The sequence below is a fragment of the Erigeron canadensis genome, chromosome 8 (assembly GCF_010389155.1).
Source record: "Erigeron canadensis isolate Cc75 chromosome 8, C_canadensis_v1, whole genome shotgun sequence".
In the NCBI taxonomy this organism is placed as follows: domain Eukaryota; kingdom Viridiplantae; phylum Streptophyta; class Magnoliopsida; order Asterales; family Asteraceae; genus Erigeron; species Erigeron canadensis.
The window spans coordinates 407,577-433,689 of NC_057768.1; the positions used below are offsets into that span (position 1 = coordinate 407,577).

At 33.3% G+C, this 26,113-nt stretch overlaps 3 protein-coding genes across 3 annotated transcripts; 2 read left to right on the top strand and 1 right to left on the bottom strand.

Moving 5' to 3' along the window:
* Positions 1-830: 830 nt before the first annotated feature.
* Positions 831-6,692, bottom strand: LOC122579709. Its single transcript, XM_043751931.1, has 2 exons — positions 4,739-6,692; positions 831-1,176 (listed from the first exon to the last, which is right to left on the bottom strand). The coding sequence occupies exons 1-2, from the start codon at positions 6,581-6,583 to the stop codon at positions 1,075-1,077; spliced, it is 1,947 nt and encodes a 648-aa protein (XP_043607866.1). The 5' UTR covers positions 6,584-6,692; the 3' UTR covers positions 831-1,074.
* Positions 6,693-8,353: 1,661 nt separating this feature from the next.
* Positions 8,354-14,036, top strand: LOC122578685 (ribosomal RNA small subunit methyltransferase nep-1). The gene is made up of 8 exons (XM_043750703.1): positions 8,354-8,460; positions 8,570-8,895; positions 9,558-9,650; positions 12,143-12,287; positions 12,366-12,476; positions 12,865-12,947; positions 13,475-13,532; positions 13,659-14,036. The coding sequence occupies exons 2-8, from the start codon at positions 8,602-8,604 to the stop codon at positions 13,736-13,738; spliced, it is 864 nt and encodes a 287-aa protein (XP_043606638.1). The 5' UTR covers positions 8,354-8,460; positions 8,570-8,601; the 3' UTR covers positions 13,739-14,036.
* A 6,459-nt stretch (positions 14,037-20,495) lies between these two features.
* LOC122609979 (serine/threonine-protein kinase D6PKL2-like) lies at positions 20,496-24,467 on the top strand. Its single transcript, XM_043782944.1, has 3 exons — positions 20,496-20,543; positions 21,452-22,313; positions 23,368-24,467. Exons 2-3 carry the CDS (start codon positions 21,517-21,519, stop codon positions 24,257-24,259), a joined length of 1,689 nt encoding a protein of 562 aa, XP_043638879.1. The 5' UTR covers positions 20,496-20,543; positions 21,452-21,516; the 3' UTR covers positions 24,260-24,467.
* The last annotated feature ends 1,646 nt before the right edge of the window (positions 24,468-26,113 follow it).

The following is a 26,113-nucleotide window of genomic DNA, read 5'->3' on the forward strand; positions in this document are numbered from 1 at the left end:
GGATATTCAATTCGAGTCTAAAGCAATGCCAGCAACTTTAAAATCTGTTCATAGCCAACTATATCTGTAAGGGGGAGAGGAGTCATGCCTCCCAAAATTTCATCCATCCCAAATCCCACCAATCAAATACCTCCAACTCAATTTTCCTTTTCAACCCTCCCAATCATCCCTCCCAACCATTTTCAATGACATTCATGACCTTTTCAACCCTCCCAATTTTTTTTTCTATTTCATTAAAATAAACTAAACATTGTATAAACATGATTTAAACTTTATAATTATAAAACTTTATTCATAATAACAACAAACATTTATAATTTAAACAAAATATATTTTTTTTACTAAAGAATAAGGTTTAAACTTAAACTATACAAAACTAGAAGTAGTATTATATAAGCAAATAAAAGTTCAGGGGCCTAAAACGAAATATACAAATTAATTCAATAGTGTCTTCTTCACATGAAAAATACATACACTGTGTATACATATATATATATACAAACATGCGCAGGTAGCAAGCAATATTAAACAAAGAGTAGTGCACAGCTTCCAATGATCCCCACACGCTCCCCAACGACTATTTTCTCTCATGCCTCGCAGGGCTTTTAACCCGCCAGCCCCCAGCCCGCTATGATGCCGTCTTGATGGCGGCGGTGTGCAGCCAGCGGCTTGGCCAACCCGCCAGGCATGCCGCTGCCACTCCCTTCCCCCTAAGTACTTTAGAACCATGAGTTGGATGGTATAACTAATACAATGGTACTCGAAACATAGTGATCTGGAGTTCAGCTCGTTACCGGACCCATCTATAACTACTACAGAGAACACCCAAAAATACAAATCAACTTTATACATATAAATATTTGTCACTTGTAACAGCACAGTAATTTTTATACATACAAAAATACCAAGAGAGTACAATTACAAAAAATAAGAATCAATATACCCTAGTAAAATCATCTAGTAACACCATACACAATAAGGATGGAGCATCATGAATTGAATACAAGCTGATTCAACTGATAATATACAAGCACAAAATCTTCCTGCAAACTGCTACTAAACTTGGAGGACATTTTAGTCCTTTTCTGCTTTACTTGGGTCATCCAAGACAAACTCTACATACAAATCCTTCAGAGCTATAACAACAGTCGTTATCAAGGGCCCGAATATAGCTCCCTGCATCACCATATCCAAGAGTCAAAATCCGTCAAAAGCATCAAGAAAGCAAGACATTGTATTAACAAACACTGCCGAATCTTATAATCATAGATTCATAGTCACATATGATTAGTATGTTGGATCTTGTTTTTCTTTACAAGTTTCCTCGAACGTGAACCTCAAAACAAGATATCGTCTTGTAGGCTAACCAGTCGTAAGTCCTAATGGTTACTGGAAAATTATATATATTCAAGTTAATGCGTGCAGTTTCAACTCATTCACATAAATTGTAAAATAATCCATATAACGTGACATTTATTCAAAAACATATCTAAAAAGCTAATAAGTTGTTTGGTTGACAATCGATCACAATATTTTCAAGAGTTCACAATTTATTAAATCGTTTTTGTAATATATTATTTTTGTATCTATTTTTAGTACATTTATTATCTTTGAAATCAAAAGAACACAGACAGTATTAACAAGGCAACCTAACACGTGAACTGTTTTGAACCGGTATAAAGCTTTTTATGCTTTAACGTGATGCTGTTTCAGTTCTGTTCAAAAGACGTAAGCCACCATAATGAAAAAAAGGATGTTGTCTCCTCCATCTTCCTCCGTTATCAAACCCACCCAATTTGGCCCTTTTGAAACCCAATGTTCAAGTTATAAGATAGTATATTGGCAAAAAGCAGAGAAAATGTTTTCTACGACACAATCCAGCCCACAAAAGGCCAAGGTGCCTAGATGCACCTGTTAAAATAAATGTCATAGGTTTATTAATCAGTTTAGTATTTTTGGTTTGGTTTAAGTATTTGGAATAGGTCAGTCCATGTTATCTATTTTATAGGATTGTTTTAGTCATGGGAACGTTGGAGTAGTGCTATTAGTGGTCCTAGTTTTTAGGCTATTTTTATCTATAAATTTCCTTTGTATTTCAGTTAAGTAATCAAAATATTAGTGAGATAAACTCCTTAAGTGTGTGTGAGTATTTATATAATTCTGAATCAACAATTGGTATCAGAGCGGGTTAAGATATTGGACCGTTTTGAGAGTCGTGTTTAAAAAAGGGTGTAGCCCTTGGCTGCAGGGCAAAACGCAGCAGCAGCAGAGATGTAATAGAACCCGATCTTGGTTCAAAAGGGTTGTGATGAGTCGATCACAGGTTGAAAAGAGGAGCAGATGATGACCCGAAGGTGACTCTCTGTAGCAAAGAGAGTGCCAGTTGATATGAAAGAGTGATGGGTTGGTGTGACTTGTGGCTGTTGGTAGCCACAAAAGGAGAGGAAAAGGGCTGCTGTTGGGCAGCGATTCTTGTGTATGTGTATCTTTCTCGTTCGCCTTCGGATCGTCGTGAGATTTGAGCAGAAGCTTCACGACACTTGTTGCTAGGATCTGACCGTTGGGATTTCCGAACAAAAGTTTTTGTAAGGAGTTATGGGCTGTTGAAGTGGGCTGCAGAAAACGTTTTGCACGTGTGTGCAACTGTAGGAAAACGAACATCTTGGGTTCGTTTATCGGTGGATCATTGTGTCTTTTGAATTGGGGGTTTGAGACACGTAGATTAAGGTTTTCACCGTTGGGTTTTCTGATTTGAGCCTCCTACAAAAAGATGGAGATGTTCGAAGTTGCGGCTGTGGCAGCGTTGGCAACGAGAAAAGAACCGTGGTACCTGTGTGGAAGAGGTTTTTAGTAACCAGAAACAAGGAGGGAAGTATGGCTGGGATACTCGCAGGAAGTCTGGCCGGAAAAGCATCGTCTCCCTCATTTCTCTCTAACTCTCATTGTGTTTGTGTGGTGTTCAGGTTTCCAATGAGAGCAGTATATCTTCACATGAAATTGAAGATGAAAGTGAAGAAGAGAAATTGATATGTTACTTGGTGTCATATTCACATGGAAGTTTGCAGATGAAAGTGAATTCTTAGTCATATTCATGTATATGTATATATATATATACATAGTTGTCGACACGTAACTTTCTCGATTATATCTAATCTCTCTTCATTAGAGATTAGAGAGAAGTACCCCTGGGTAAGGATTTTATCTCTCTCCGCATCCGGGAGTAGAGTGTGATAAAAGTGAAAGATTGAAAGATGTGTTATTTTGTCTGCAAATGGAAGAGAGAACAAAATATGTGGTCCTTAGACTTACATGAAAAGGTACAATATTTATAGGTGTTGTACACATAAAGTTTTATAATATTCATGATGATCTCCGTGTGTCGGGGAGCTATCACCGTGTGTCGGGATAGTTTGTTAGGTTGACCGAAGGAAGAAAACTCATTCAAAGGTTACGGATCTGACCAGTTCTTGGTTAATCCTTGATTGAAGTCGGTTGAAGGCAGTTGACACGGTATCCCTTCTATCGATTGATTGTGTTTTTGTAGAAGTATAAGGGCCTCTTAAAGAGTGTTCGGGGCTACTTGAAGTCTGGTCAAAGACGAGGTACCATGAATTGGATGTAATGTCCAAGGAGTAGTAACCAAGCTAATGGACACATAGGAACAATGTTGTTGAAACATGTCAAGATCATGGAAAGTATCGACTATGACATTTAGAGAGGGTGTTAAAATAAATGTCATAGGTTTATTAATCAGTTTAGTATTTTTGGTTTGGTTTTAAGTATTTGGAATAGGTCAGTTCATGTTTCCTATTTTATAGGATTGTTTTAGTCATGGGAACGTTGGAGTAGTGCTATTAGTGGTCCTAGTTTTTAGGCTATTTTTATCTATATATTTCCTTTGCATTTCCGTTTAGTAAGTAATCAGAATATTAATGAGATAAACTCCTTAAGTGTGTGTGAGTATTTATATAATTCTGATTCAACAGCACCAAGGTCTCCCTTTTGGTATACACATAATTTACTAGGTCACGAGTCTTTAGGCTTCAATAACGGCTTCACTGAACCAGTTACAGACTTAAAGATGATCGTTATGCATCATTCCTAAATGGCTCGTTTAAGATACGGTTAAGCCACTAACTAGAGATGACAATGTTTAGAATGTAACAAAATTCTCTCCAAATTTGATCTTCCTAATTCTTATAACAGTTGAGGATGGAAATTGTAGGGATTTAGGATATTCCATCACTCTACGGTCTCTACCACTGGGTGAAATCGCCAGGTCTTTATTAAATACAGCATTGTCAGAGGTCTCTGATTAAGAGTTTGCAAATAGATTCCAGGGTAAATATTAACGATATAAAACCATGAATTTTTAAATTCATAGTATTTCATAGAGGTGGTCATTTAGGGAGGAAAAAAAAGGGGGGGGGGGCAAAATTTTATGTGTAGCTAAAATGAGAATGGGCCAAAGCCAAACCGGTTGAGAATAAAACTTCCTAAATCATATTATTATAAGAACTAAATTGTATTTGAGATAAAATATTTTTTTTGTAATTACAATTAAGTTACATATTTTTAGAACGGAAAAGATACAGACAAAAATGATTACGTGTCACTCGTTTTAACTTTTAACTTGTTATCTAACCCACCGTGCCCGCTCATTGTGCCACCTTTTAGTATTTCAAAAAATGAAGCTATCCGAAATAAAAAGAAATGAGGGATATCTTTTAAAATTTACCTCGACTGCAGATGGGAACAATGCGACTCCACCAATAATGCTAAGCCCGGTGAGATACCCATTGTGACCAGGTACATCTTCTAAAATTTCAGTTGTGCCATATTCAATAAGCACAATATGTATAATCGACAAGCACACCGCGACTAGAAATTGACCTTCAAGCACCAATTCGAATGCTACAGGTACCGTTGATATAAAGTACGGAATTATGGGGAAAAATGGGCTGATAAATGCTAGGAAAGTTGACATATACAAGAAATGAATGTCAAATAACCTAAACAAAAGCCATGTGAGACATCCTTGAAAGAAAGCAATCTCAGCAGTCGCTAAAAGAACACCCGAAACAGCTTTATCAAGAACTTCCACACATCGTGCCCTAGCCGACTTTGAGATCGGGATCATACACATTACTTGTTCGGTAACACCACCGGAGTTTGATGTTATAAGAGAGTATAAAACCCATATGAAAACTGTCAATTGAGAAACGAAATTTAAAACACCCGCTGCTCCAGACACAATCAGTTCAATCACTACAAAGACAAGCTTACTACTACCACCAATTAACGATTTACTATTAGCCAAAACACGTTGGAGCACGTCTTTCCCCTGAAAAGCAATTGCTTTTGCTTTTTCTGTGATATCCGCCCTACTGATTACAACTTCTTTGAATAAAACATTGAGTTCAGGATAAATCTTGGCCCATTCGCGATTAATAACCTTCTTTCTCAGACTAAGAACTTTCTCAGCATACGGATTAGGTGTAACTAAGGTGGTCATTCGAGAGGAAGTATTTGTAAAGCGTGGTGAAACTATATTTTTAATTTCCTCAACGATTTCAGTCATATTATACTGAGCTGCCAAACTATCAATCTGATCATAGATAGTTTCATAAAACTGAGTAGTATAACGATCCACCATACCCGACACATCATTCTCATCCATCCATTGCTTCAAACCAATCTTTTCCGCATAATTACTTTCTTCAACATGAGATTTAATAGAAAAAACAACATCTTTCCCCTCAACTCCAACCTTATATGAAAAGAACAACACCATAGTCAACGAACAAACAATCATTCCCACAATCAACCCAATAGCAACAATCGTTTCCAAACGTTTCAATATCCTTTTCGTGAAAATAGCTGAATATGGGCTACGTTTAAAACTATGACTACGAAAAGACGAAACATATGACATTGTAGAGTCCACATTACTAGAAGTAAACATAAACCCTAATCCTAATACACTAAGAGTACCAAAGCTACCAAGATTCTCATAAACTATAACAAATACCCAAAAAGACACCAACCATCTTAACAAAATCGAAAACCCGGATCGTTTGCGTTTCATAACGTCTAGTTTCTTCTTCTTACGACGAATAATCTTGAAAAAAAATTCTCTAACTTCAACTAAAGCACCAACAAAAACCCGAAACATCCAAACAGGAATAGCAAGTACAGTTTCAGTAAGTCCTAATTTAAGAGGCTCAGACCAAAATGAAACAAGGGTTTGCTGAATACCTCTAAGAGGGATTGAACAAAGAACAGCCCACAAAAGTGGCCGCAGATATTGTTCAAGCAATTTATAAACACCAAAAAGTATAAAAAATGCAAAAGCAAAACCTGCATGAGCCATAGCTATATATAGTGCAAGACGAACTTGTGGGTCGCCGGAAAGTGATGGGCTTTCTTCATCTTTGGCCGGCGCCGGCGCCGGTGCCGGTGGTGGTGGTGGTTGTGGTGAAGTGGGGGGTTTGTGGGTGGCAGCTGATCGGAACATTTCTTGCCACGGTGGTGAGTTTGAGTTGGAGTTTGGATCAGTGTATGGCACAACTTCCATTTTCATGGTTAATAATTAATCAACAAGAAATTATTGAAAAAGATGATAGAGGATTTTTAATATTTTTTGATTGATAGTAAAATGAAGAAAATGAATGATGGTTAGTGGTGGGTGTGTGGGGGCACACTAAGTATATAAAAAGGAAAAAGACAAAACTTTACAGGCTCATATTTAGGCACATGTAATAGTAGTATTTGGCTATTTGCTGGAGTAGAAAAGTAGGACAGGAGTCCAATTATTTGATTATTTTGATACTACATATCTGAATTAATATATGGTCAACAAATAGACCTACTATGTCTGTTTAGTGTCATCGTTGAGAGTTGAGACTTTGTGAGCAAACAAAAATCATGGAAAGAGTCAAAAACATAATATGTTCATGTTTGGACTAGACAAAAGAAAAAAAAAAAACATTATTCCATCTATTTACCCTTTAAAAACAAAAAATCTGTGACGAAAAATGGTATTTGTTTAATGTATTATCCAAAACAAAATATAAAATATATTTATATGTTAGGTCACGCTAAAAATACATGTTCATTTTTGGACTAGACAAGAAAAAAAAGAATTATTCCATCTATTGACCCTTTAAAAATAAAAAATCTGTTCCATCTATTGACGAAAAATGGTGTTTGTTTAATGTATTATCCAAAACAAAATATAAAATTTATTTATATGTTAGGTTACACTAAACATACCACCTGAAAATAATACACTGTTGACCTGTTGTAACCGATTATTTTCAACATTATCATTTCATAATTAACAAGGGTAATCTAACATATTGTTAGAAATCTCTATGTTGCAAAATAGCAAATAAATCATTAGTAATCAATATATGAACAAAAAATATAAGCCTTCTCTGATAAAAACTTCAAGATTCACCACTAGGCCATCACACCATTCACCAAACCAAAACCCAACATGGACGTATTCACAAAGAATAGAGCTCCGTAGGAACCATTCCTATTTGTATTTTAGTGGAAAAAATGTATATGACGATATGTTTGAAGTTTGTAGTTGTAATTAATGGCTCAAGCTTTTGTTAGTATAAATTGTTTTACATTTTTACAATATAGTTAGAATTTGAAGATATAAGATATCGCCAAAAAAAAAAAAAGAAACAAATTAGAAGGTATTGTGTAATTTATTTATTTTCATAAGTTTAAATTAATTTTCAAAAACTATTTCAGATAATTAATGATTTACAAAAACTATAGAATAAAATATAAAAGTGTTTTTTGTTAATTAACAAATAGAGCTGGCATATCGTGTACGACACGACACGATAAGACACGAACACGATAGGGTTAAACACAAACACGAAACGATAGCTTATCGTGTTAGTTTTTCTAAACACGAACACGAACACGACACGATTTTCATTGCATACCTTATCGTGTCTTAAAGTGTCTTAATGTGTCCTTAACATGTCTTTAACGGGTCTTTAACGTGTCTTAACATGTCTATATATAATACTTGTCTTATCGTGTTTTAACATGTTCAAACCTGTTAAGACACAATAACTATTCATGTCTTAATAGGTCTGGATCTGTTAAGACACGAAACACATTAAAGTCAAACACGAAACAGAAAAATCAAGTCGTGTCATGTTAACAGGTCCGTGTCGAAAATTGTAACAAACTCATGAGTTGAGTCGTGTTGAGTTTAATAAAGTTCGAACTCATTAAGCTAAAAATATTGATTACCCCTTTTTAAAATACCAGAGGACTGGGGAGAAAGTTATATAAAGGTAAAGGGGTGTGTAATGAAAATTACTCTTTTCTATTCTCCATCGATAAACCCCTGCAAAAGGCAAACCCTGGTTAAACCACACCCACACACAGCCGTCAAACAACACCCAAACACAGCCTGCAAAAAGGGTAATAAATTTTCATTCTTTTATTTTTATTTTTCATTGTAATGATATAATTAACGAATAAAGTTTATATCTTTAGAGTAATTCCTGAATACCCATTATCATAAAATTAGGTATTATTCTTGAATCATAAAAAAAGAAGAAGATGGTGAGACCATTTGGAGTTAAAGGGCGTAAAAGAAAGAACAAAGCTGAAAGATACGATAAAGAAGAGGAAAATGAATTTGAAGAAACTGTTGTTGAAGAAGAAGAAGATGATGGGACCCACAAGAAATTGAAGAGCACAGAAGAATTAGATGATGAAGAGAAAGCAGAAGCAGCTGCTCAACAACTTTCTGGAATTCCATTGAATTTGCAGCAACCTGGAAATGACAAGAATAACCCTGGTGTTATCTTCATTCTTGAAAAGGCTTCTTTAGAAGTTGCTAAAGTTGGCAAGGTTAGTTTTGCTTCCAAGTTTTTATTTTTTGTTTTTGTGTGTATTTAATTTGTGGGGTCAGGGGTGTTGCAAGATTACATTTTTTTGGTAAGTTTTAGTAGTTGTATTTTTTGATGGTATTTTCGAGCATTAATCGAATACTAGTTCACTTGTCGAGAAAGTCTCTCTGCCCCTCGGCCAGAGGTATCCGCATTGTCGTTGTGGTCTCTAGTACTGGTTCAGATATTGGTATGTGTTATAATACCATGTTGCAGGGAAGGGAAGTAGTTCTCATGAGATTGAGCCGGTATTATACAATCAAATATGTATGTTCATGTTACCATGTTGACATGTAGAGCCCATTATTATCACTTATAAGTTATAACGTTTCTGTAGATTGTAAAAATGATTCTTGCATTATAAAGGGTGTGTGTGGTTGCTTATGTTACTGCATTTTGCTTATCTGCTTAATTTTAAAGCCGGTAAGTAGGTTTGAGTGCTTTAATAAAATTGCTTATCTGCTTATTTGAATAAAGAATTTTAAGTTTACAACGCCTAATTTCAAGTTAGGGTTAATGTTGAAGTGTTGAACTAAAAGGATTATGACATCATGCCTTTTTTTTTTATTATATAAATTTTTGTGCATGTATTGATGCATTCTGTTCATGTATGTTTTTGTCCAGAGTTATCAATTGTTGAACTCAGAGGATCATGCAAATTTCTTGAAGAAAAATAACCGAAACCCAGCTGAGTACAGGCCTGACATTTCTCACCAGGTTAGTGAGATTCAGTTTACTATATTTAAATGGTTGAAAAATTTGTTATCGAGATTTTTGTATGGTTTATAAATTATGAGAGTACTAGAAGATAATAGAACCATTTGATGGATAGCAACAAAATGGTGATACAAAAGATACAAAGTTTTGGACAAATTATGGGCACACGTAACCTGACCTGAATGTTTCAACTGTACGAATCATTTATCTATTTTGAATCATTACCAACTCAGATGACCCGCCCAAATAAGAATGAGAAAGTACAACTTAGGCTACAAATGTGAAGTAGAAACGATAGAAAATGAACATATTTGCATTAAAGAGGTAGCAGCATTTTATAGGTTCATGTAATACACAGAGTCACAGAACAAATCTTAAATTAGTGTGTAATCAACAAAGCTATTTAGTAAAGATTCTATATGTTCTCTTGGCTTGCATGAATCCCGAGTCTCTTGTGGTATTGGCATTCCTTCAGTTCTGCCTGATTGCGTGATTTATATATTTCGTTGTTGTGCGAAGGTCAGGCCTGCTTGGCTCTAGATCCAGGCTTGGTGGCAATGTGATTGTTAGAATTTAAATTACGTCAAAAGAGGCATATTGCTAATAATTTAGTTGAAGTATCTGATATTCTATGGTTATAGTTTGTAACTATCTTGGGTTTTAAGTTTTTTATTTGAAATGTCAAAAACGTGTGTGATGAGATCTCGTTAGGTAGTAAGTGTATCATTTGTGATTTGACATCATCCATGGCATGATTAATTTAATTAGTAAATTTAAAAATTTAGATCTGATAACCTATTCCATCAGTTCTAATGAAATTTGCCGTGTATGAAGACACTAATCATGTAGGAAAGGGATTAATTTGTTATAGTATATGGCTATACAATCTTTTATTTACGTTTCTTCTTTTCTTTAGTACTTGCCACAAGACTTCACAATGTAGAATCAACTCCTGACCACTAGTGACATGACAGTGTAATAGGACTAGGGGAAATATACACATGCAGTGACATGACAGTGTAATAGGATTAGAGGAGGCAAAAATGAACAGGTTTGGGTGACTGCTCAAATTGGATGTTGAACGGGTTAAGGATGTTTGACCTGAAACAATTCATGTCTCGAACCTATAAAAATACATAGGTAATTAGTACAATGTATAAAAATAATATGATTGTATTATATCAGTTATATAAGTCTCTAATTTTAGTGAGTTAGAACTTAAAAGATTCTGTGTTATAAAAGTAACAGCAGGTTGAACTTCTCGACCCATTTGACTCATTTCTGTTAATTAATTGGATTCGTATGATTTGTTAGAGATAACGATAAAGCTAATTGGTCCACTCAATAAGTGAATGGGTCAATTTCACTGTCTCTAAAGTAGCAGTACATCAATTATAAGCAGAAAAATGGAGTTGTAGAGGTAGAATGATATACAATCTTATTGATCATTTTTAGTTTTCGATAGGCTGCTACCCTTTGAGGAGCCAAATGTACATCTGCTTGTTCAACTTTCTTCTTTGTTGCATGAATTTTCAGGAGCCATATAACTTGAAGAAGTAGTTATTACACACTAATATCACAAAATAACATTGTCATCAAAGTAAGCTACACAAACAAAATCTTTATGGAGTCTACCTTAGAAAGTGGGAATAGCTCATTTATTTCTGTGGCATTTGAGAGTTCCATTTTCAAATCTTTGGCTGTAAAACCTCTTAATATGTGTTCATTTTGATTGCAGCAGGTGACCAAAAGGATGATACATTATTCTTCCAAGAACGTGAAAAATTTCTCTAAAAAGTTAAAAATGAATTTTAAGATATCCACTAAACACTAACAAAATTGAAAAGTTAAATCTTGCAGCCTTAACAAATACAAATCAAATCATGAGAACTCGATATATTTTTGCTTACCATAGCAACTGCTGTCTTCCTTGAGACTCTTTATTGGAGTGCTTCAAGTTTTAATGAGTAGCAGCTTTAAAAGAAATCGATTTTCTGTCCAGGCTTTAACCCAAACAAAAATTGGAAAGCTACCACTAATAGGATCAGTCAAATTTAGGCAACAAAAGAAACATGTAGACAATGAAGAAGAGGTAATAAAACACACGTGACCTTTAAAATGGTTCTGATTGATGTTCTTTTTTTTTTATTACTAGAAAGCTAGGAGGTGACTGAGATTTAAACCGTTGATATGCTTATTGTGTTTTTATAAAAGCAATTCAGAACTTTTGCATGGTCGGATAAATAAATATGTTTATTCTTATCGGCTTATATCGGCTTGTTCCACTGGTTATTCTTGGTGGATTCAGATTTCAGAGTTACAAGGTGAACCTTAGAGTGAAATAAGTTGATTACAGAAAGCTCATTATCTGCTTCTTTACATAGGCTGTTTAAAAAAACAACCCCAAACATCCCTTTAAACTTAATAAGTAAAATTATTTAGTATTTGTTTGTTTTTGCATTGATTTTGGACATAAACTTTAATTGGTGCAGGCAATATTGAACATCTTAGACAGTCCATTGAATAAGGCTGGGAAACTAAGAGCTTTGTATGTTAGAACTGAGAAAGGTGTACTTTTTGAAATTAAACCTCATGTACGTATTCCAAGAACATTTAAACGGTTTGCAGGAATAATGTGTAAGTTCAACTGATTACCTTAATTATATCTTCATTATACATTTGGTTTTCTTGTGTGTGACTTTTCTATGCTTTCAGTACAACTACTACAAAAACTAAGTATTTCTGCTGTTGGAAAACGGGAAAAGCTTATGCGTGTGATCAAGAACCCAGTAACTCAATATCTTCCAGTCAACTCTCGCAAGATAGGTATGCAATTGCGTCTCAATATGGCTATTGCAACTAGTATAATGAAGACATCTTATATTCTTATGTGTTGCACCCCACACACTGAACTTAATGGGTAGGTTCGCCCCTTGCTTTTATAGACATTTTTTTTTATCTAGGTCTGCATTGGTGAAAAAGTTGCAATTTTTGTGGACTGCTTTTTAATCTAAAACCCATTTTGTAATCTTAAAATCGGACAAAAAGAAATCTTGCGGGTTCTTAATTAATAGCATCAATTACGTGAAAGGTGGTAGTGTAAATTGGTCATTTTAAATTTGATTATTTCTTAAATGAAGAATTATTGCAATATTGATGGGATAAATGGAATTATGATTTATGACTTACAAATCTATTTTTTGTTGTGGACCAGGGTTTTCACATAGTTCCGATAAGTTGGTTGATATGCATGACTATGTGGCTACATTGGACAACGATGCAACTCTCGTTTTTGTGGTATGTATCAATTGGACAAAAGTAGTTTAGGCTTCTTTTTTGAAATTGAAAATGAATAATTGACTTTTCAAACCATGGATTGTACTTTATGCTGCAAATGAATTATTGTCTTTGGGAAAAACGTGAAAAGAAAAAACTAACTTTGAAATAATAACTGATTTTAAATATCCTAGAAGTCACGTGGAGATTTTGATCTAAAGTTCACTTTTGCCATTTTTGCAATAATGATTGCTATATATGCAACCTTAAAACCGAGTTTAATGATGAATAGCATAAGAAGCAAAGGCGGTTCTATGTTATTGGTACATAGGTCCATTGACCTAGGTTAGATCGGAAATTTTCTAGATAATTATAATTGGACACATGTTATTCAAAGATTCGGAGCTAGGTAAATTATAAAGTAAGCATTTTTAAGCATTTGAAGTGGATAAATTATAATTCGACAAATTTGATTTTTATTTCTAGATCCGCCACTAAAAAGTCATTTGCTAGCTACTTGACCTCATCTTACATTCTTACTTACTCAGGTTGGTGCAATGGCACATGGGAAAATCGAAAATGATTTCATAGAGGATTTTATTTCAAGTAAGTTCATTCTCTATGCATAACATATTAATATAATCCGTTGAATTCTTCTTCAATGTTAATACTTTATATAGCTGTTTATACTTTATAGTATCAACATATATTCAACCCTTTACTGTTTTGCAGTTTCTGGGTATCCGTTGAGTGCAGCATACTGCATTACGAGGATCACAAATGCTTTGGAGCGCAAACATAAGATTCTATGAACATGTTTTTGTAGTGTGTACTTGTGGTAGTAATATTGTGTTAGCGTGACATCTCATGATAATATATTTTTTTTCTTTATTTGATTTGTGGGAAAGCCGTGCCATATATATGTGTGTGAGAATCTATGTATGCTATATTTTCTTTAATGAATCACTAATGTGCCTAGGATTTAATGTGGTTAGACATGTTGTGTGTGAATGATGTGAGAGCATATGGCGTGGCTAGTACCATATGGGAACCTAATCTGTGGTTTGATTTTCAAATAGTGAAGTTCAAAAAAACTGGCTTTTCTGCTGACAATGCTAGATCTTGCAGAAGTTTTGTTTAAAAAAAACTGGCTTTTGTATAATTAGTGTTGATGTTTGGAGGTATTATGTATGTTGTCTAAACACCGCCGTCCTTTTCGTGTAAACTGAAGATCATTATCGGTTATAAATGTTTTGAGAAAACTAAGGAGGTGTTTGGTTTGTAAAGGAATTGGTAATGAATATATGGTCACATCTTATAATAGATTAGATGGGCTCGTTTCAATGAATGTATTCGAACTGAGTTTATTCATTCGGACCATAGAACAAACAGTACTCAACTTCAAACTGTTTGGTTGTCAAAAGTAGCCGTGATTGATTATTCATCTAAAAGATCATAACTCCTCAAGATAGATGGATAGATAGATAGATACACCCACTAATACTTTGTAATGAAACAAACCTACAATTTGGCTTCTTATCATGTTTTATGATAAGAATTACGAAAAAATGACATTCATTTACCTAATGACGTTACCCTGCATATTTATATGTGTTTCGATAAAATGACTTGTTTTCTCTTGTACGTGCTTCATTTAGTTGGGTAACCATCAAAGTTTTATAAAATGAAGTTAAGCTATATATGTGGATTTTAGTTCAAGAGAGGAAAGGTCTAGTTTAGATCCCCATGACCGTATCCTGTGCATGTTATACGTTTTTGAAGGTCTTAAGAATGATCAACACGTTTTCGTAGATTAGATTGGTTGTTATTACAGAATGATTTCTTCAGCATGTTTGGTAGCACAAGTGTAGATGGGTAAGATTCGGTTCGTTTTATAAAGGTTTTTGACTTCATCAATGAGCTCCAAGTTTAGAACATACTAACTTAAGTTTCTTGATTGCTAGCTGTAAAACTAGCATTGAACGATGTTTCATACCTTTCATTAGTCAATCATCTAGAAGTTGGTTTTGAAAACAAACGTGGAATTCTTGCTAGTGGCTGTTTCAAAGCATCTGTTCTTGATAAATGTTCTTTTCTTTTTTTGTTTTCGAGTTACGTTCATCGAATTCCTCCTCTTGTTGAAAGAAGCTTAAGGTTCTATTCTTCCAATGATCAAGTATTAAAGTTGCGGCTCATTTTTGTGAAGTGTGTCAATTTTCTGCGTGTTGAGAACCAAATTGTCAAATACGAGTATATATTGGTGTATATATAGATAATATATTCGAACAAAACCGAAAGAGAAAGAATAAACTTAATCCCTGGATTGTAACAAGAATAATAATACTGTTGTTGTGATGGAACAATTTTATTTTACTTTGATAATAACATGGATAATATTATAAGTATGTACTTCCAAGTTTGACTCATAAAAGGGGTCCGCCCCTTTTTTCCTTGCCACTTTCTTTCCTTTTCAGATTTAGTTTGTGGGTCATATACTTAAATTGACACCATTGTTGTCATGATGTTCATTTCATACAAACAAATACATAGCAAGTTATCAACTAATCCATATTTATGAGAGGTATTATAAATGAGTTGTATCTATAAACATATATGTATATTAAGTTATACATTTTCTTAAAATACAAATGTCACATGCATCTTCCCTTATGTCAACATATTATATAGTAGTATAGTATATAGGGATACATGTTTTGGTTTTTGTCACTTAGAAAGGATCCGAGACAAAATTTAGATTCCTTGGAATATTTTAAACAACTTGTCTTGGTTATCATCTTAGCATAGCAAGCTTTAAAATGACATAATTTGTTGGTAGTTTATTTTGATGACGATAATATGTCACTGTGTATAAACCCATATTTTTAGACGCAGGTGAACTAACCACCAAATTCACCAATTAATTCATTCAACTTTTGTAGTTGACTAAATTTAAATTATTCCAAACAAAAATCAATCATCTCTGAAATCAATAAACTTCTTATTCTCAAAGATCAACAATTTAAGGGATAAAATGTCATTTTCTATGAACCAGTCAGACTTCTTTTACAAATTTGACTTTACCTTTGACTACTTTGACTGATACTCGGTATAACGCAACAATTAACATTTAACATTTAACGACCACCTTTTTCTTTTTCTTCTTTTCTACTTTTATTTTAAAATTTTTTTTTTTTTTGTCTCAAACAGATTTACATAGAAAGAAACCAGATAAAAAAATGGAAGGCAGAAAAAAAATTGAAAGCTAGAAAAATAATTGAAACTTTTTTAGTAGTTGGTTTTAGGCAATACACAAGAAAAGAAAATTACAAAGTTGCCTTAAAAGCTAAAACCATAAAATGTATAGGTTGGAGCCACAAGAAGCCCCATATGTTTTTCTTTTTATTTGTTGAGATGGAAATATAAATACATTCATCATTTCAAAGTATATATAGAAATTTAATGTTCATCAATAAAATTTCATCCATACAACTCGATCTGAACTCTTTCATGTTAGCTAGATATGAAAGTAGATACTGTTTAAGATATATCAAAATTAAAAGGAAAATGATATATCTACAACAATTATATGTCATCTACAACAATATATGCATTATACAGTTATAAACTGTGCAGTAAAACATATACATTTATTATAAATGTTAATAGTTGTTGTAAATTTATCACTTCCCAAATTATAAACATCCATATTTCTTTTAAGATAAACACTGATACGATTGATATGTATATAAATATGAATGATATGTATATATACTTCTGTAAATATAAACGAATATAAATGATATGCATATATAACCAACTTCATTTTGGTGGATTGGTCAGGGGTATTTTCTATTGGTGGTGAGTTTTTTCAAAGGTCTCGGGTTTTATCTTGGGTTTCTCATCTTAAGATATTTTCCAATGAAGAGGGGGTTGGAGGTCCAAAGATTTTTTGGTTAAAATTGTCTCCAGCACGTCTGAATCGAAAATAACTTTAAAAAAAATTTAAAAAAATGATATGTATATATGTATGTTTAATTCTATATCAATTTATAAAGTATTTATGTTTTTTGACTTTTAAAAGATTACATTTAAAATTCAAGTATGAAATGACATATATTTTACAATAATATTTAGCTACAAGTATTAAGATAAACATACTTTTTTATATTAAATAAATAATACTTTTTTTATATTTATAATATGCAATTATAATAAAAATAAATAAATTCTAACAAACTGAAATTATTTAAAAAGTATTAGCGCGATACTGCGTCATACGAAGGTGACTACGGTGTGGTGGTGACGGCGACCGGTGGTTGTAGCTATAAGGAGTGGTGTATATAATTGATGAAAATGTAATTAATTTAAAAGGGATAATTGAGATATTTTAGAAGATACGAGACTGAAATTTATTCATTAAGGATACAATGATCATTTCGCATCTAACTTTTTTTCAATTGAGCATTTATTGAAAGTACTTTGGTTAACTCGCAACTAGTTCTGTTCTAACTCTGTCGGAAAGTGAAGGTGATCAAAATATTTATATAGTAATAAACATATAAGGATGAGTCAAATAAATCGTCCAGGTAAAAAAAATGAATAGTGTAATGTTAGATCCACATAAAATAGATATGTTGAAATCAGACAAACATTTTCTTTTAACTAAAAATCACTATATATCATAAAAAGATCTATTTATTAGTGTATATATACTTATACTTTACTAGGAAATTGTCTGCGCATGACGATGGACAATAATTTTTACTTTTACTTATGTTTTTGACGTTGGAGTTTGAGATGCGTGATTAACTACAACGAGTGTTATAATTCTAGCGAATTTTGAAATTCGACGAGGTGGAGAAAAATGAGATAAGAGAGAAATATTAAGGGACCATATTGTCCTCGAAGAGATCTCAAGTGTGTTAAATAACCATATTTTTTTTAGTATTGTATGATAATGGATGACCTTGATATATCAAGTTAAAGCTGAATGACCAAAATTGTGTCTTAATTTAAAAGTCACAAGCCTTAAAATGTTTTAAGGTAAAAAATTAACAATATGTTTATATATGAATATAGATTAATCTTTGTACACCATATCGATAAATTACCTATTTAATCTATATCTACTTATAAAAAAAAAGTTCCTTATAATTTTGAAAATGTTGAAAGTTACTATATCTATATGCGATATGACAGAAATATCCTCTTTCTTTTTCCTAAACCACCATGTTCTTCATTTACGAATTTAGTTATCTCCACTAATATAGTTAAAATATTTTTAATGAAATAAATTACACCACAAATCATTTAACTCTTAAAATAACTACACGAGCTATTATATCAATAGCCTGCGCTACTCATCGTCGGTACCACCTTTTGCCGCTGCCACCCGTCACCACAACATCATCGTCGCCACCGTCATCGCATTGTGCAGGCAACATGCTAGTATTGTTTTATGATAACTAGTTTGATTATATATATATATGGGGATGAGAATATAAGGTTGTCGGGTATCTAACCTTAGGTGTGGAACACTCACATATTGTTTTTTTTAATCCATAAAAATCATGGGGGCCCATGCATTTATTCATTAAACAAGAAATAATAAAATATTAGTATGTGAGGGGTTCCACACTTAAGCTTATGTGCCGGACAACCTTATATTCTCTTTTTCCTGTATATATATATATATATTATAATGGGGTTGAGTATTGTAAAACAAATATTAAGATAAAACAAATATGACAAGATCTTGACCCTTAGATTATGGTTAAATTAATGCACGAAGATTCACGAAACAATTGATGCATGATGATTTTCATTATGCATAGTGATTTTCAATGGTTTATTTGTTTTACTTTAATACTTGTTTTATTTTACCTAAAAACATATTATAATACAGTAATAATTTAATCTATAATATAACTAAAATAGAAGGTTGAAGGGGTAGTGGTACACTTGACACCCCTAATCCCCCTTCTTACGCCTAATTCTCCCTTCTAATTAATCTAGCTTTCTCGTTTTTTCTTAGATTCTTTTATTTTTTATTTGCTTATTAAATAGATAATTATATTAAAACTCTATCTAAATATTTTTCTAAGGGGGAACGGAGTGGGGGAATTTATGGCAAATTTATGCCTCATAACCGCCGGCTACACCACCGCCACTAACGAATTTATGGGGTAACGACATGGCTAGTGGCAATATATACCGTTGGTGATAGATGGAGAGAGAGTGTGGGTCCACTAATTCCGAACGTAGCAGCCCATTAAAAGAAAAAAAAAAGATTTTATTTGCCCTCTTTTGTATCGCGTGTTCCCCTTTTTTCTTCATTCCTATCAACAAAACCTCCCCTCTTCTTCTTCTTCTCTACCATGGATTCAAGAAAGGTAGTGAATCAACCAAAAAATGGTGGTGGACGAGGACGAATTCTAGTGAATCGGACACCATTCAATCCCCCGAATCAAACACCAAATCAATCGAATATGCCACCACCGAGAGCTTCAATACCACAACAAACTATGTGTTTTTTGTGGTTCAATGTTTTTTTATTAGGTTGTTTATTCATATTCAATGTCTATTTGTGGTTCATAGTTGTTGCTTTTGTTGCCCGAAACCAAACAGATGCATTCATAGATCATGTCCAAGTATAAGCTGAAGAGGTTGTGACCAAAAAGAAGAAACGAAAGAAAAAGAAAAAAAATAAAAAAACAAAATAATAATTTGGGAGGGTTGAATATTTATCGGGCGCCAGTAAAAAGGGTTGGGAGGTATGGTTGGGAGGATTGGAAGGTTAAATTGAGTTATAATGATTTTCTTGGTGGAATTTGAGAGGTATCATAAATTTATGGTTTACCACTCCCCCCCCCCCCCCCCCCCCCCCCTAATTCCCTAATTAGACCTAACTTTCCATTCTCATTAATCTAGCTCTAGCTCTCTTCTTTTTTCAAGATTTTTTTTAAACTATCCCAATAAATATATTTACAATTACCATCCAATTACCCTTTTTAAAAAATTAATATATATACAATCCATATTTTTATTAAGCATTCTCATTTATATTATTCCTTTTCTTCATATGTTTAATATACAAATCAAGTTCAGTAAATTTATAAACAAAATTTGTTCGTGATTTTTTATTATTTGATATTGAATTGTTATATTATTGTTATTTTTTATCCATTTTAATTTAGTTTGTTGCCAATTGTAGTTTGATTATGATTTCTTTTTCTACTGCAAAAGCGTTTATTCTTTTAAAATTCACTTTATTTACTTTTTATATATTTTGAAACAATTCGTCCATCCGAAATACTATTAATATTAATATTAACATATATAATATAATATATAGATAATAAAATAAAAGAAATATATAAAATAGTATGAAAGAACGTGGCAAACCTTTAACTTTAGCCTCATCGATTCCTCAAATAATTTTCTCACTCTTCCATTACAACACAATCACATTCCCATCCACCATAACCACACCACACCACCACAAATTAGGAACAGAAAATCCCCCCCTCCCTCCCTCACTTCTAACTACTATTCCCAGCTCCATTCTTGATTCTTGATTCTTGATGATTTATTATACCCCTTAAAGTTTTGATCTTTGTAAGTTTTTTTTTTTTATAATATACTTTTATCTATAAAATCTTTAGAAATTTTGCTCATTTGATTGTTAATGCAAACTGGGTTTTGCTTTTTACTTGATTTTGGATTAGGGTTTTTTGTGGGGTTGATTTTGGTAAAGGTTTTGAAAGGGGAGGTGGTATGGTGGTCTATTTTCAAGATCTGTCTGCTTTTCATTTACACTTTTGCTTTTTAACCTTTTTTTATTTTATTTTTATTTTTTGGGGTTCACTGGTTTCTTCTTATCTTGTTCTAGGTATTGATTGGTGTTAAGTGTATTGAAAACTTACTTGTATGATTTGAGGTAATATTACTAATTTGAGTTAGTGAGATAACTTAAATCTTGATCCCAGATCGTGATTTTTGTTTTGCAGTATATATTGACTGTGATTTTAGCTGTTAATTGCTTGAGCTTATTATCTTGAATTAATAGTAAATAAAAATAGAAATTTTCTTGATTTGCTTATTTTTATATATTTTTTAGGGATGCAAGTTTTTTCTATGAGATGTATTGTCTAAGCTGTAAATGAAATTGCTCGATTTGTTTGGGATTTGCAGATTTAGTTACTTTGTTGATAGTGGGATTGGTGTGGAAATTATTTATGTGATATATTTCCTAGATGTTACTAGCCGTGTTTACTTTACCATTTTTGGTTTGTTGAAGTTGTGAGTTTCATTTATTCGATTTGTGTGTAATTTTGAAACTTGTTTAATAGCGATTTTGATGTGAACCAGAATTTTTTGCCCGCACGATACTGCCATAAATTAATCTCCGTTAGTAGTTTCTCGAGAGTCTTGGAATTTTATGATTTATTCGTTTTTGAAGATCTATATAGAGCTCGCTGTGAATTGGTATCATAACTTATTATTTATATACTTTTTAAATACAGTTGTTCAAAGAGTTGGAGATGCTGTAGTGGCTCTGATTGATCTAAACAAAAATCGCAGCTTAAAAATGGATTCAAAACCTATTAACAAAAAAGTCGAGATTCAATCCATGGGAGAAAGTACTAGTACTATAGAGCCTGCGACTCCCACAAAATCAACTGAAAAAGTCGAGATAGAGTCTAAGAGGAATCAACAGAAAAAAGATCCAAAATCTTCAGCTGATAAAACAGACTCTGAAGCCACATTTGATCAAGAAAAAAGTTTATCAAGTCCCAAAGAAGCAATTAAAGATAGCTCTGCATCTGCTAAAGTTAGCGATGGGGTTAGCAGTGTTGCAAAAATGAGTGGGAGCGGAAAACTTAGTGAAAAAACTGATCTTGTTGAGAGCGGGAAGAGTAGTATATGTAGGGGAAGCACGAGCACAGATGTAAGTGATGAAAGTAGTTGTAGCAGTTTAAGTAGCAGTGTCAGTAAACCCCATAAATCAAATGATTCAAGATGGGAAGCTATTCAAGCTGTTAGATCGAAAGACGGGGTTTTGGGTTTGAGCCATTTTCGGTTATTGAAGAGGTTGGGTTGTGGTGATATCGGGAGTGTGTATCTTTCTGAGCTTAGTGGCACTAAATCTTACTTTGCCATGAAAGTCATGGATAAAGTATCACTCGAGAGTCGCAAAAAGTTGCTAAGAGCTCAGACAGAAAGGGAGATATTACAATCTTTGGATCATCCGTTCCTTCCAACTTTGTATACTCATTTTGAAACGGATAAGTTCTCATGTTTGGTGATGGAGTTCTGCCCTGGGGGTGATTTGCATACTCTACGACAGAGGCAACCAGGGAAGCGTTTTTGTGAACAAGCTGTAAAGTATGATCCTTAATCTCTACCCTTGTGTTTTGGTGTTCTGAGAAAGCTTTCGTCTACTTAAATTAGATGTGACAATTTTGATTGGTTAGTGTGAACAGGTTTATGTTTCATCTTTGATGGGTCAAATTAGGGAATATGTAAAAACTAAATGGGTCAAATGTGTCAAACTGGTCTTCAGTTGCCTATTATAACTAATTGACCCATTAGTTAAATATGAACAACATGGGAATTTCGGACAAAAGTAATTTGGTGTCAACTTAACCCTTACCAAAAAAAACACCTTTTGACCAGAGTACCATTACCCAACCTGCCCATTTTGTCAACTCTAGTTCCAGTAACGGATGCATATAAGTTTCCTATGCCTGACTGTTTGAGACTCCTATGATTTGGCCATTCTGGTTTTCTGGAAAAGCATGAATGGATTATCATGCTTTTCTTAACCATACGTGGATCATTTAGGTGCTGTATATGTAGAACATGGAGTCTAGCTGTTAACATTCCTTTGTCTTTGTTGTCCGTTTTAATCTTTATGGAGATTATAGAGGTGTTTTGAAGGTTGAAAGCTGAATATTCAGTTTTGAATGTATGCGTAAAAGAGATTATGATTATGGTTTATTAGCTTTTTTTAGTCAACCAAGAAAGCTGATCAATAAGGGAAAACCATAGTTACCTATTCCTAACAATCCTAAATAAACTGTATTACTCTAAGAAAGACGTAAGTTTGCTTATCCGTAGCTTAATTATCATAGGATACTGATTATTGAGGAAAATGTATATTTTTCTCTTAATTTAATCACTATCAGCTACTGATTAATTTAGAATAATGTAACTTCATCTGCCTGTGCCTAGCTTTAATAATATTATTATTATCTTGCTTATGGAAGTCATAATAACAAGCTTCAAGCCCCTTGTCTTATTTTTGTTGTTGCAGGGTTTTTCCTTTCTTTATATTCGTGTGTGATAATTATCTGAACAATATCATTTATACTTTTAAGTTCAATGTGAGCAGGGATCTTCGGATAATGGCTCTAACCTTGAGATTTCCATATTGTAGGTTTTATGTCGCAGAGATACTCCTTGCTATGGAATACCTCCACATGCTCGGAATTATTTATCGTGACCTAAAGCCAGAAAATGTCCTAGTGAGGGAAGATGGTCACATTATGCTCTCTGACTTCGATCTTTCCCTTCGTTGTTCGGTAAGCCCTACACTTGTAAAGTCAGCATCTCTAGATAACGAACCTCTTCGAAGGAACTCTGCCTATTGTGTTCAGCCTGCATGCATGGAACCAACTTCTTGTATCCAACCGTCATGTGTGGTCCCCACATCGTGTTTCTCACCCCGACTCTTTATGAGTAAATCGAAAAGAGAAAAATCAAAATCAAAGGCAAAACCAGAGATCAGACACCAAGTTACCCCATTACCCGAGCTCATGGCTGAGCCAACTGGGGCACGTTCAATGTCATTTGTTGGCACCCACGAGTATTTAGCCCCTGAAATAATTAAAAACGAAGGCCATGGTAGTGCCGTAGATTGGTGGACTCTCGGGATCTTTTTGTATGAGTTGCTGTTTGGGAAGACACCTTTTAAAGGGTCGGGTAACCGAGCCACTTTAATGAATGTGGTAGGTCAGCCGCTGAGGTTTCCCGAGTCACCGGTGGTTAGTTTTTCAGCCAGGGATTTGATCAGAGGCTTGCTTGTGAAAGAACCACAAAACAGATTGGCATATAAGAGGGGAGCTACTGAGATCAAACAACACCCATTCTTTGAAGGTGTCAATTGGGCATTAATTCGGTGTGCCAGCCCACCAGAGGTCCCTAGACCAGTTGAAATTGAGAGGATTCCATCACCGGCAGCAAATCTTGGTGAGAAAAAAGCTGCTGCTATTGCGGTCGCACCAGAGAAGAAGGGGTCTGATAATTATCTTGAATTTGATTTCTTTTAATGCACCTTTTCATTTTCATTCTTGACATTTTTCTTTTCTTTTCTTTTCGTTTTACTGTTGTTGGGAAGAAAAGAGTTCCCGGAGCTCTGAAGTCCAGCCGGGTAGGCCGGGTATTGTTGTCGTATAGTATTGTTTGTTGTTTATTGGCCCTATGTGAAGAACAGTTGCAATGTCTGTTGTATTGAAAAAGAAGATATTCTTGTGCTTATTACAGTTTTAAGGATGATGAAAGATATATGTTAGGATGCTTTGTCCTAAAAGGCTAAAAGAATCCAGCCTTTTTCCAATTGGGTTTGTGCTTCATCCTGGTGTGTGTACAACTGTACACTTTATATTCCCAATTGTAATATGGATAAAGTATAGGGGTCAAAAGTTGGATATCAATATAGTCTGGAGATAAAGGTGGGACATTTTTTAGGCTAATTTCATAAAGAATTGTTGATATCTATGGTTTCTGACAATTGTTTTCTTTCTTGTTTCTGTCACATACTGAAGATAGGAAAAGGATAGTAAGCAATGTTTGGCATATACATACATTACAAGGAACCCAAAGTTAAGTTATTTTTATTCCAAATTCACAATGATAAGAAGGGCCTTTTTTTTTTTGATTTTCTGAACGATACATGTCAATGATATCCAATCTTGTCATAAATAAGAAAAGGTAGCTAAAAATGAATTAATGTTTAATTGGTTATTGTGCTGTATTATTGTAGCATGTCCAATCTTTAAATAAATTGTTTGTATGAGAAACAATCTGATCAGTAGTTATGACACAACAAAGTTAAGACCCAAAAATTTTCATTATTGTGATCAAAATACCAACTTAATTTAGCAGTAAATTAAGTCACGGGTTAGATTTAATCTCGAGATTGGTGTGGTGTGTTGAATTTGAGGTACAGATTGGAAATGATGTGCAACATTTTGGCTAAAATCATGCACTTAATTTTTATGAAAAGGGTCAAGAATTATTGTCTTTATTTATCCAACATGTTGGCCTTGAGATCCAACCATCAAATATTATTATTATACTATGATTTTTATCTACTCTATTATTTTACTTACTATAATAATAGTAATTGAATATTTAATTTATATTTATTTTTAACCATCAACTTGAGAATATTTTTTAAAATTTACAATCATTTAACTAACTAAAAAAAATTTAACCTATGAAATATTTTCTACAAAAAATTATTTGAAAACCTAATGACTTATTAACAAATATTAGAAGAATCCTAATTGTTATCAAATTATCATAGAACAAGTGATTGAAAAATAAACATATGCTTGTTATGAACGCGCATCATGATTAAATACATATACTTGAATGTCAAGTTCGGGATCACAAATATGTTTATATTTTAATTCTTAATTATTTTTCCTAATAATATCACATTATGAGTATATCTGTTTCAAAATATATTATAATAGAGAAATTATTATATATAACATGTGCCTTGTGGAATGACTACGACAAACAATTCCATCAATATGTCTAGGCTAATAATAACAGTGAGGAACCTATGATTATTGTACTACAACTTGCAAAATATAACACTTAAAACCGTGTTTTTTTAAAAAATTATAAGCTTTTATGACTTAAATGTATGGAGATCTAATATTGTTAATATCGTAAATCCTGTGTCTAGTGTTGGACACGGGTCTAAAATCAAGTTTTACTTACTATAATAATAATAATTTGTGATTTTGTAATTGTATAATTTTAACAATCTAGTAATTGTTAATATTAAAACATCCATGTGTAAGTTTAATTGACCCTCTACAAGAAAATTGCAATATTATTACATTAATCATCAACCCCATGAACAAAATTTTATCAATATTTTACATGGC

Coding starts and splice junctions, on each gene's coding strand:
- LOC122578685 (XM_043750703.1), top strand. CDS start 8,602: ATGGTGAGACCATTTGGAGTTAAAGGGCGTAAAAGAAAGAACAAAGCT. Junction 12,477..12,864: donor AGTCAACTCTCGCAAGATAG/GTATGCAATTGC, acceptor GTTGTGGACCAG/GGTTTTCACATAGTTCCGAT. Junction 13,533..13,658: donor CATAGAGGATTTTATTTCAA/GTAAGTTCATTC, acceptor ACTGTTTTGCAG/TTTCTGGGTATCCGTTGAGT.
- LOC122579709 (XM_043751931.1), bottom strand. CDS start 6,583: ATGAAAATGGAAGTTGTGCCATACACTGATCCAAACTCCAACTCAAAC. Junction 1,177..4,738: donor TGTTCCCATCTGCAGTCGAG/GTAAATTTTAAA, acceptor ATGGTGATGCAG/GGAGCTATATTCGGGCCCTT.
- LOC122609979 (XM_043782944.1), top strand. CDS start 21,517: ATGGATTCAAAACCTATTAACAAAAAAGTCGAGATTCAATCCATGGGA. Junction 22,314..23,367: donor TTTTGTGAACAAGCTGTAAA/GTATGATCCTTA, acceptor TCCATATTGTAG/GTTTTATGTCGCAGAGATAC.